General features: G+C 33.2%; 1 protein-coding gene across 3 annotated transcripts in view; it reads right to left on the reverse strand.

Moving 5' to 3' along the window:
• LOC144837146 (neuropeptides capa receptor-like) overlaps window positions 1–12262 on the reverse strand; it is a 21025-nt gene continuing 8763 nt past the window's right edge. Inside the window, exons 2-3 of one of the 3 annotated variants that reach the window (XM_078692159.1) lie at window positions 3761–3814; window positions 1–2010 (exon numbers count right to left, since the gene is read on the reverse strand). In XM_078692159.1, coding sequence (XP_078548285.1) covers window positions 767–1930 — 1164 coding nt within the window. In that variant the 5' untranslated portion in view covers window positions 1931–2010; window positions 3761–3814 and the 3' untranslated portion in view covers window positions 1–766. Of the gene's footprint in view, window positions 2011–3760; window positions 4087–12262 lie in introns of those variants that run through there. The other 2 variants (XM_078692158.1, XM_078692157.1) reach the window with 2 other exon arrangements.

Below are 12262 nucleotides of genomic sequence, written 5' to 3' on the forward strand. Positions count from 1 at the left end.
TTCAGAAATCAATAATAATAATTTAATATTTAATGAAAACGAATTATTCATAATTAAATTGTAATGATGTATATTGCGAATTACTGGTAACAATTGAGTATAATTTAAAAAGGTTGACTAACATTATTTATCATTAACAGTAACACCAATGTCAGAATAATTTATATACAGTATACATAATAATATGGACACAATACGCATTTCATGGTATAGTTTTTATATAATTATTACAGTAGTACTCCTTTCTCTTCAAGGGACACATCTATTATAAGACACTTTTTAGTCCCGAGGTATCCCCTAAAACAGGGGCTTTATCATGTAGTTTTTCATGGGGGACGGATATCTTATGTATGATAGGTGCTGAATTTCTTTATCTAATATATATACAAGTTATCCTAGTCTTTCCCCAAGTCTGTATTTTTTATGTTAGTCCACCAATCGACGTTTCGACTTTTGTCTAGAAATATACTTTTCGGGCACAGGTACTATACGTATTAAACGCCAAGTGCGCCAACATATTTTTACCAAAATTAATTAGAAATACGGTATAGAACCTATACTAAAGTTATTAACTAAACATTATAGTCAACACCATTATCACCGTTATAAGATTGTCTTACTACCAACATCGTCACTCTCACAGAAACAGTAGGCCTAAAGATAAAATTATGTCACACGATCATTACGATCGGATAAATAGTTTTAATAAATAACAATTTCAGTTATAATTCTTCACTGTACTACTATATACATTTAAAATGAATAATCAATGTATAGAACTCATAAGTCGTCTGTTATGTTCTTCGCCTCGAATAGTTTGCCGCCCTTTACTTGAAAGTGTTGTTTCTCTTGTCATCTTAGACTTAGTCAGCGATCTACCTGCTCTTTTGAACAATAAGCCTTTCTTAAAAGCGCTCCTATACTTACTACTAACAATATGATAGATTATCGGGTTTACTGCTGAGTTCAGAAATACCAAAGTCCTGTTAATATAAATTATCAAACTTAGTGTTGCCTCGTCAACAATCGCCCTTGAATACTTGTTAGCATACAGATTATAAAAAAATGAAAATACTCGGAAAGGAATCGTACAAATGATGAATACGAGGACCACTAAGACGATCATACACGCACTTTGTACCTTCATTTGTTTCAGATGTGCGGATGATCCGCCGGTGTCCGAAATATTTTCGCGACTACAAAGTACATAAAGTATACGGATATACAGTGTAGAAACACACGGTAAAACTATCACATTAAGTATCAAATCGAAATATAACGATTTGTTGAATCTATTACACGTTGCGGGTGACTTGAATCCATTGCAGTATAAACACACTTGAACGTAGTCCGGAAAATCCTCGTACTGCGAAGTGATGTTTTCATCCATGTTCGCTAGTACGGGGTACTCGGCTAGTGTCGCAAAACTCAATACCGGGATTTTATAAATCAGGATTGCAATACTAGCGACAATACATATTATACTTGACCTTTTGGACACCTTTGACCTATCTAACGACATTGGGTGACATATTGCCATGTAACGCTCAATTGTCACACAAAAAATAATCACGGTAGAAAACAGTACACAAAAATCTTGAATGACGAGATAGAGTTTACAGGTAACGTGGCCCAATCCTGAAAAGTCTTCGCGTATAGGACTTGATAAGTACATGATCCATTGAACAGGCGCAACTATCAGCAGGAACATTAAATCTACAACGGCGAGTGTAAATAGGTACACATACGGCGCCGTTCGCATCGATTTAAAACGTATGAAAACAATAATTACGAACACGTTTCCAACGACACCAATGATAAACAATATTGGTATAACAACTGTCAATAGTAACTCGTCTCCAATTGTGTACGTCATAGATTTTAGGACGCCGTGTATTTGTTCGTTCTCGTTGGTGACGCTTTCATTCATGATGCAAGCTGTCGTCGGAGACGTTGAATATGCTGAAAGTAAGTAATTATGTGGATGATGACTCGTTTCCGATTTGAAACCTGAAAGACGAAGATAACAGACTGTTGTTACATATTGAAATATCAAAGAGGTTTCATAAGGTTTTTGGTCTCACACTGTCTATAATCAAGGCGGCCGTACAAGAATTGATTTTTAGCAATGTGTACCGTAGTGGTCCATAGAGCTTGTTCCCACTCGGACGCAACGCAACGAAGTGGACACAGCGAGTTAGTCGACCAATCACAAGGGACAAGAAACGCTTTCATTTTTAATAACTGTGTGGAGTAACGATTGATGCTGAATGTCAGTCTGTTGCAGAATATTAATTCAATAAGCGAGGTAGCTTCCGATTTTGTGACCAAAAATTGTCATATATAAAGCTCTGTCTACACTATCAAACTTTATTTGACAAAAACATGTGATATGCCCACATTATGATATCATATCACTACCATAGTTAAGCATATCACTAACATATTTCGGTACATCACACGTTTTTTGTCAAAGTAGTTTAGACAGAACTTTACAAATGGTTAATTAGATATTTTTTTTTTAAATTGTCTATTCTGTCGGCGTTTTACAGTAGATGCCCAATAGTTATAGCACAGGAAATTTGTCGAAAAATTGGCAAAATATTGACTTTCCAAAATTAATTATAATAGGCCTATATATGTGACCATGTGTTCACACTAGATGTTTCATCAAGTATCACAACCATAGTTTATTTCTAAAATTATTCTAGCTTAGTTTAGAGTCAGTTTTTTTATAACATATACTGTAGTGTTCGATTTAATGTCAAAAACCTGAAATATATCAATCGGTTAATTTACGAAACTCGATAACCATGCTGATTTAAACGTACTACGCACGTAGTACGCATTTTCAAATTTGGGTAAATCACGTTTAATGATGTCATTAAGTCTATAAGTTAGTGTAATGTTCTCGTGTAAAGTGATCTTTCTCAATTACTAGCTTAATATAAAGATTTCGGATAGTACATCCATATACAAATCATACAAAAAACAAAAAGAGAAACAATTTCACCAAGAAAATAACAACATAAGATGATACTGGCAAAATAATTTCGTATCGTATCGTATACAGCACTGAGAATTGAAAAGCTAAATATATTAACATAACCCTTTCCACTACTAACTCGTAAACAGTGATGGATACCTTACCATTGTTTAACGATCTACCTTTATGCATTTCATAATTGTCATTTTAATTTATATTCTTGTACTATTATTATATTTGAATATATACGTATTAATTTTTATCGATTCTATTATTAGCGTTAAATAATAAATAAAAATGAATAAATATTAGTTCTACTCTGTAAATGTTTTGGAGGGCCACCTTTCTCATCGACTTACGTACTGCCCTAGTCTGGGTTCCAGACGGAGTTTTGAATTAATATTAGTAAAAAGATAAATATTTTGGCACATATGGCGTTTCATACGTATACTACTTGAGCTTGTATTTCAGACAAACATCGAAAAGCCTCGAAATAACTACAGACTTGGTGCAAGTCTAGTACTGCCCATACTTTTTTTTATCGAACGCTTTTAAATATCAGGTATAGATTAGGATTAGCACCACAGCTCTAGATTGCTTACCTGCTTTTAGGCCATAGGAAATTTCCCATATGACGTTTCCTTGATTAGACATTACGTTGTAGCATTTTGATTAAAAATAAATTAGTTATTATGTAGATAACGAACGTGAGAAAAAGTAATTATAGGCCTAACACGATTAATTAAAAATAAACAGAAATATCTTTAGTATTACCTGACTTTACCAGTCTGCCAGATCTTGTAGAAATTCGTTACGCCGCTGTTAGGCCTATGGAAACAGAATGCCACTTAACGATTAGAAGTTCATCAAGAAATGTCTCTCTGTCTATAAGATTAGCTGATGAGCGGACTAATACGATGAAAAGATAACTACAATTATATATACAGTGACATCATCCAATCTGAAGTATATAGGAGGAGATGTTTTATTGTACAAGAGATCATTGGCTGTTACCGGGGTTGTAAATCTAATCCCAGCATGCATTTTACTGTTTGTGTAGAATAAAAAAAGTAATTTCTAACAGTTTTATACAATTTAAATGCTAATTCAGTTTTATTCAATATTTTGCTTTACAAACAAAACAAAAACAAATTATGAATTTATATGTTGCTTTTTAAATGCGCCAATATTATTTATTCATTTTTAGTTTGTGTGTAAACATTATTAGAATATACAGGTATGTCACACTTCGAACGTTATATGGCGCTATACTGTTTATATCAAACCGGTTGGTGGCGTGCGTTGGTATGTAAGGCTAATTTACATATAATGAGGTTCGCCCTTGATTGCGTTACGGACGCGTCAGGAGAAGACAATTTATTTTTTAAGTTAGAAAGATGGAAAGTGTTTATTTTGTGTTTAGAATATTGATGTGGTTTCTCAGTATTAAATACTTTAAGAAGTCAACCCGTATGCATTAAATTACAATATTATCATTTACTATAATAACGATCTTATCGCTCAAAAGCAGGTGTTAATAGCTCGTTAAACATGAGTAATTTTGACGATGAAAAGAATTCAATTAGGCCTAATAACAATTCTAATATAGGCCTATTGAGCATATTGATGGCAAATTGTTGTTTAGGTTGTATTTTTCATCCAATGACATTTAAAATAAAGACTTTATAGATAGACTAATGTCTTTATTCTCAAGGTGAATGAGGTTTTAGATTGCATTTGCAATAATATTATCAGAAACATTTATTTAACACCCACTGTAATCCGACTAGAAGAAGAAACTGTAAAAGTGTCCCAATTACTGTGATTTACTTCATACATCAACCAGATCTACCTACGGGCGCCGAGGTTCTGAATTAATAATACTGTCAATACGACATCCACACACATCATACGGAACCAGATTCCTACCCTAAACACGACACATCAAAACAACAATTTGTGGTGCTCAGATACCTCTGTCATGGAATGTATACAAGTCAATATCATCCAGGATTGTTCGTACATAAGTTAGGGATCCCTTATGTGAAAGATAGCCGAACTACTTCCTAAATATAACAAAACCTAACCCTCTAAATAATCTCTCTCTCACTATAAAGTAAAAAGGAGTTGCTCATGGGATTCGAAACCCATACATCGACATATAAAGTCCACAGTCTAATCCACTCGACTACACAGATGGCTCTACAGAAAGCGTTTGCATTTGCGAATTGTAGTTAGCTCAATTCTTACGTCACACCTTATGGATATGACAAATGAATATTCATGCTTATTTTGTGACGTTTCACGATTGGCCCCCAACTTATGTACGAAAAGAAATATCGCATTCGGGATACTGAAGTTCTCGTATTTGATGCCAACCCCAGAGGTAGGCCTACTGTATGATGTCGTTTCGGTATGTGCACACCATCACCATAGAGAAAGTTTAGATATCGAAAAAGTTAAAGAGACTGACGGACAAACAGACGCAGCGAAACTATGGACGTTTAACTGCTGATAAATTAGAGGATATTTTGTATCTTATGTCTTATGTCTTATCTTATGTTTCTTATGCCTTGTAATGTGTTAATGTATTGTTATTTTAATGCGAGTTTAAAGTGCCCTTATAAAGTGTGCTCTTTAAAGTGTAGTGCACTCTAGACATGTTAAATTCAATAGTTCAATGAAGACATGATCTAATTCTTGTTCAATCACGCGTACAGACCAAATTTGATACAAGCATACTTGGTTATTAATGGAGGAAAGCAAAAATGCTATTAAATGTCACATAAGTATGCTTTAATTTGGACCAATGTGGGTTCTTATTGGCGGAAATCAAACATCTTTTTATGTCAGATAAGCATGCTTTAATTTGGACCAATGCTGGTTCCTAATGACGGAAACCAAATATGTTATTATGTCAGATAAGTATGCTTTAATTTGGACCAATGTGGGTTTTATTGGCGGAAATCAAAAATGCTAGGCCTATTATATGTCACATAAGTATGCTTTAATTTGGACCAATGTTGGTTTCTTAAATGGAGGAAATAAAAAATGTTATTAAGTCAGATAATCATGCTTAAATTTGGATCAATGTCTGGCTGGTATGGGGTTAATAGGAATAAATCGGTATTCCTCTCAATGTGTCCATGGTATAAATACCTCCATAATGGAAATGCATTGGGATACAATGCCACTTTTTTGCTTATGCACCTTTTTAAAGAGCAAAATATAAAGAAAATTCATATTACCGAGAATTAAATTAACATGGGCGCTAATGCGTTACAGTTATTCGAATTAGTATTACACCTCATAATATAGTCTTCGTAAACACAGAATTATCGCTACAGTAATAATAAAATGAAATTGAATAGAAAGAGTTGCTTACCGAGAGTGTGTGTTTGAAGATGATGCCCAGGCAATTTAGACCGGAATGCTAGATAAAACAGGCTGAATCATTCTGTTAACATTTGGTAACGTTTAGGCCTATCTATTTTATATATCAAATTGAGAGAGTTAATTTAAAGTATACCACCGGATATCTTATAATATGAATTATAGCGAAAGGGGAAATCCGGACATAACCAGAGTAGATTTTGTTCAGCGGTCTCATTGGCTTAATATAATTTGCTAGGCCTACAACTTTTATTGGGCGGAGATTTGTAACCCTGGGGGTATGCACAGGTATAAATTCCAAGATATCCCCTTTTCACGAGTTCTGACAATGACAAGAAACTAATATATTACAATTAAGTGACAGTTTTACATTTTTTCTGCAGGGCTATACGCGTTACTCATCCTGTGTTGTTACACTTACAGTTAGTTTTTTAAGGAGAGACTATATTAATGTCTAAGTTAATATTATGGTTTAGTCTACTTAAGTATTTTTGTGCAGGGCTATACGCGTTACTCACCCTGTGTTGCTACACTTACAGTTAGTTTTTTAAGGAGAGACTATATTAATGTCTAAGTTAATATTATGGTTTAGTCTACTTAACTTACAAAACTGATTTTAATGCGATTGTACTTTTAAAGTCAATTCCAAAAATGAATACCCCTCATATCTGTTACCCAATTGCTCCACACAATTGAGTTCAAATTTGCATACGGAGGTCAATGCATTATTATAAAGCTTTCATAACTAATATTTAATATGATATATAGTTTTGATATACATTACAACCTTGGGCTATACGTCCGTTCACGTTTACTTTCGTCAGCTGTAAATATGGTTACCTTAACAATTACTAGGAACACCTTAATTTATCGACTACTAAACTGAAATTTAATATAATAATTAGAGGTAATACCAACGCCTGGGGTGAAACTTGTGTTCTAAATAGTTAGAATCGTATACATTATCCCATTGAGGATTAGACATTCCCGACGCATTGGAAGGCTAATTGCTTCCCCCAATCGATGGGAGTGTTCAGTAATGTTCAAGTGAAATATGGTAGTGCTTAATTCGAATATGCCGCCTTTTTTGGAACCTGCCCTTGTTGTCTTCATTGCTAGAATCGTAGTCTTTGTGGCTCAGGGGATTGAATCTCAATTAAACATTGTGGATTTAGAAATTATTATTGTTGAAATGGACTAAAATATACTTGTCAAATCGTGTCCAGCGAGTGGTGGTAAATGGTGAGGTTTCAGATTGGATATCGGTCCAGAGTGGTATTCCTCAAGGAAGTGTATACGGTGTAATCTGCTTTACAATATTTATCAACGACCTGCCTCAATCAGTTAAGTCACCTCTTTTTTTGTTTGCTGATGATTCAAAGACATACAAAGCTGTTGATTCAGACATAGATGCTCTTGATTTTCAGGCGGACATTGATAAGATGTATAAATGGTCAGTAAAGTGGCAGTTGCCCTTTAATATTAATAAATGTAAGGTTATGCATCTCGGTAAAAAATCCTTGAACACAACATACTTTATGGGAACAGGTTCAGATAGAATTCAGTTAGGAGTTGTAACTCAGATGAGAGATCTTGGTGTTTTAGTTGATAATAAATTGAATTTTCATGATCATATCGTTGAAGTTGTTAAAAAGGCCAACTCTAGACTTGGTTTAATTAAGAGAACCTTTGAATATTTAGACAGTCATTTAGTGTCTATCCTTTATAAATCAATGGTTAGACCGATTTTAGAATATTCTAGTACGGCTTGTCTTCCTCAGTTTGTTGGTGATTCTATTCTCTTAGAAAAAGTTCAGCAAAGAGCCACAAAACTTGCTGTGGAAATTAAAACTCAACCATATAGTGACCGAATGAAATTTATGAAACTGCCATCATTAGCATTTCGAAGAAAGAGGTCTTGCTGTTTACAGATTTTTAGAATGATACAAAAGTATGATAATGTTAATCCGGGTGTCTTTTTTGAATTAGCACCATCTACTGTAACTAGAGGCCACAATTTTAAAATTTAAAAAGTTCATAGTAAATCGAAACACAGACAGAAATTCTTTTCAATATCTGCAGTAAATGATTGGAATAGTTTGCCATATCATATAGTAAATGCATTCTCTATAAATAATTTTAAAACCCATCTTGAAACACACTGGAAAACCCACAACCTAAAGTTTGAGCCATATAACTAAGATGTCCAAAGAGGGACTCACAAACCTTAACAGGTTTATAGTCTAAAGGTCAAGGTAAATTAAATAAAGATGTATTGTCTCACAAACCATATAACGAATAAAGATGAATAAAACTAAACTTTGAATCGTACAGTTTGTAAAAAAAAAACACACAAAAATAAAACACTGTTCTCGCTTATTAACGCTGCATAATATACGGTAGTAGTTTTGACTTAATATCAGTTAAAAGATCAATATTTTAGCACATATGGCGTTTCATACGTGTACTACTTGTAAACATCGAAAAGACTCAAAATAATTACAGACTTTGGGTAAGTCTAAATAAACGGTAACATTTATAGAGAGTAAAACATCGTTTCTCCTTTAAGACGGTGTACCGTTTAGGTAAATAATGTTTAAAATCCATTTTTATATATTTTTCTGACACTAATTCAGCTTTTCTAAGAAATGATAGATATAGATAATATGTTCTCTCAAGTTTTTCAGAAAATCATTCATTTTTACTTGATATATGCCAATACATTTCAATATAGTTGATTGGAGGTTGATTGATATTATTCGTGATGAATAACAGATAAATTGAAAGAATAACAATCACTGCGAGTTCTTTAATTATGACAAAAGTGATTCGTATAGTGTATGATTAAATAATTGTTAATGTTCAATAGCCTATTGCACGTGGCCAACAAAAAATACAATTATTCCACATGATGCCGTTTTATAGTTATTGGTCTTAATGTTTATCTCGTACGTAACTCGCTAAAACTAGCTGTATACCGTATGAATTCAGGATGTAATTTCAGTAAAAAGTATAATTATAACTTAGAAAATATATGTCTCAATTATTTAGGTTTAAATCTACCTATCAAATTCATTGTTAATTTATGTTAACTACATGTTGGTATTTTTTTATAAAGGTTATTCGAGACGATCATTACTAGAACATCAACTTCTAATTTGGATGATGTATTCTTCATGTTACCAATTAAGGTAAATCGGTCATTCATTCGACAATTAGTACGTTTTAAACCCTATCACCAATAAAGCTTAACAACATATAGCTAAATCCGGGATTATTAAAATATAAAACAAATCTCAAAACCTTTAGAGTAATCTATAATCTTAGGTTTAGCAGGTCGATGATCTACCTTATAATTGGAATACGGTTGTGGGAAAGATTTAAATACAGTTGAACCCTTATTGAGGGGACACGTTAGGGACCCACAATGTGTCTCCTGAATAGGAGGTATGTTGTGTTCATGTCATAGAAATGGTATCCCCAAAGGAGGGGTTCTACTGTACAAAACATTTTTATTTTTTGTTTAGCCAATGCTTGCTTTTCTACATCTTTATCTCATTCATCGTGTTTTATGTAATAAGTGCAATGCTGCAGTGTAAGCTTAACGCGACCTGGGAGGATCCTATTTACATTTAAACGATAAACTAATGATTTCAAATGTATATCAATTCAACATTAAACGTTAAGTCACAAAAGTTCAATTACAAGTACCAGGCCCCAATATTATTCACCTCTTTGGTAGTTTTCTGTTCGCAGGGAGCCAAAAAACAAATAAATTTCCAAGTTTCAAACTTGTATTTTGATACAAAATATATTACACATTCAAATCATGTGCTCTTTAAGGATTATTATTACATTTTATTTAAAAGATGACAAGAAAGTTATGATATTTTAGCAAATACCTAATAGATAGCTAACTTATCCAATTTTCATGTGTCTGTCTGTTGAATTTCCTAAACTCACCTCATCTTAGGACTTTATTGGTAATAAGAAGTTTCTACAACGTACCAAAATAGTCTTTGTTTTAACCACAGTGCTCAAATTTAGCCTATATCAACAGATACGTGTGCCACCATAGTATCTCGATAGGCTGCAAATACCCACCATTTTACTCAGTAATTGAATTTAGCAAACGTTTGATACCACATTATTTCGTTCGCCAATCGCATGCTAGTCTGTTTGATTGATAGGTATATTTCTAAATGATATGTTCAAATGTAATTTATGTTTCCAATTATCGGATGCCACAATTTGAACTTGCTTTAACCCATGAGTTGAAGTTTTGAATCATAAAATTAACAATTTCATTAATGATGGAATAGAAATATTTTAGAGGCGGCTGTTGTATGAACAAGTGTGGGTATAATAGGCGAATTGTCATCCTAGCTATACTGATGCGTAACCCTATATATAAAGCCGAATTTACGATGCCTAATATGTTTAAAATTCAAAGCACGGTCTTTTTAATTAGTTTATTAATTAGCTTTTTCCAATCGGCTTTTAATTACTTTTAAATTGTTTTATAAATAGTGAATGCATGAGGCTGAATGTATTTCAATATTTATATAGCACAGTCTTTCCAATTAGTTTGATAATTAGCTCTTTCCACATTGGTTGAGTTTTAATTACTTTTATTTATGAGACAACGATAGATTGTCTCGGTATTTCTTGCGTTCGCGCGTTGTTATTTAATCGTTTCTTAAGCGTGGTTCCCACTAGAGCGCAACGCAGCGACGTATTGACGCAAAGTGATGTATTGCGTAATCACAAGTGGGAACCGACGACGCAACAATGCTGCAAAAATCGCAGGTTTGATTCCATGCAGGCGGGGGCAAGCACAATTATTGGAAGGGTATTTTCTTACGTTGCGTAGATTGCGTTACGTTGCGTCGCTAGTGGGAACCAAGCTTTAGTGTTAAATTTTAGATTACTTACCGTAACTTGTAAAGATAAAGATATAAAGTGGAATAGTCTCCCTGTTAGCTGATAAAATATTGTATTACATGTGTAATAGGTATGGTACACACTCAAACGTTAATCGACTGATGCATTTTGCATTCATTAATAAGTACAGAAGCTCCTATCAAACTAGTTTAACAAAAAAAGTGTGATGTGCCCAAATATGGTAGTGATATGCCAAAATATGGTAGTGATATGACATCATCAGCTCTATCTACATTCTACATTATCAAACTAGTTTGACAAAAAAACTGCGGTGTGCCCAAATATGGTAGTGATATGCCCAAATATGGTAGTGATATGACATCACAATGTCCATATATGGGCACATCACATTTTTTGTCCAATAAAGTTTGATAGTGTAGACAGAGATTTATATTACACAGTGTCATGTTGTATTGGTAATGAATGTCAACACCGCTCGTTCTAGGCTTTGGTTCGAATCCTTGTTGTGATCAATACAGTGCAAAGTAGAAGTAGAACTGGATTAATTCAGTATAATAAATAATAATATTTTAAAAATTAATTAAATTGAAATACTATATAATATTTAATAAATTTATTTCTGGAACTCGAATCGTTTTCTTTAATAAACCAGACAATATCATCTGTCATTCGTACAGGTTGATTAACACTAATTTGTCATTGACTTTGATAATTAGGTCAATCATCGCATGTGGTAATTATAGCATTACAGAATATATATCGGATCCCCATAAGTAATATACATCATGTGTTAATAAAACCATGAAGGTCCGTTAATACTTTAAAAGTATACATTTGCAAATATTCGGATTATAGTAGGACAACTCTACTTTTAATTTAGCAATATAGTATTTTAACATCCTATTTTTTTATAATTAGACAGTCGCAGAAAAAGGTAATGTATTACGGTATTATAGTTCACCATTAAATTAAATTACA

The sequence above is a fragment of the Antedon bifida genome, chromosome 3 (genome assembly GCF_963402885.1).
Source record: "Antedon bifida chromosome 3, ecAntBifi1.1, whole genome shotgun sequence".
In the NCBI taxonomy this organism is placed as follows: Eukaryota; Metazoa; Echinodermata; class Crinoidea; order Comatulida; family Antedonidae; genus Antedon; species Antedon bifida.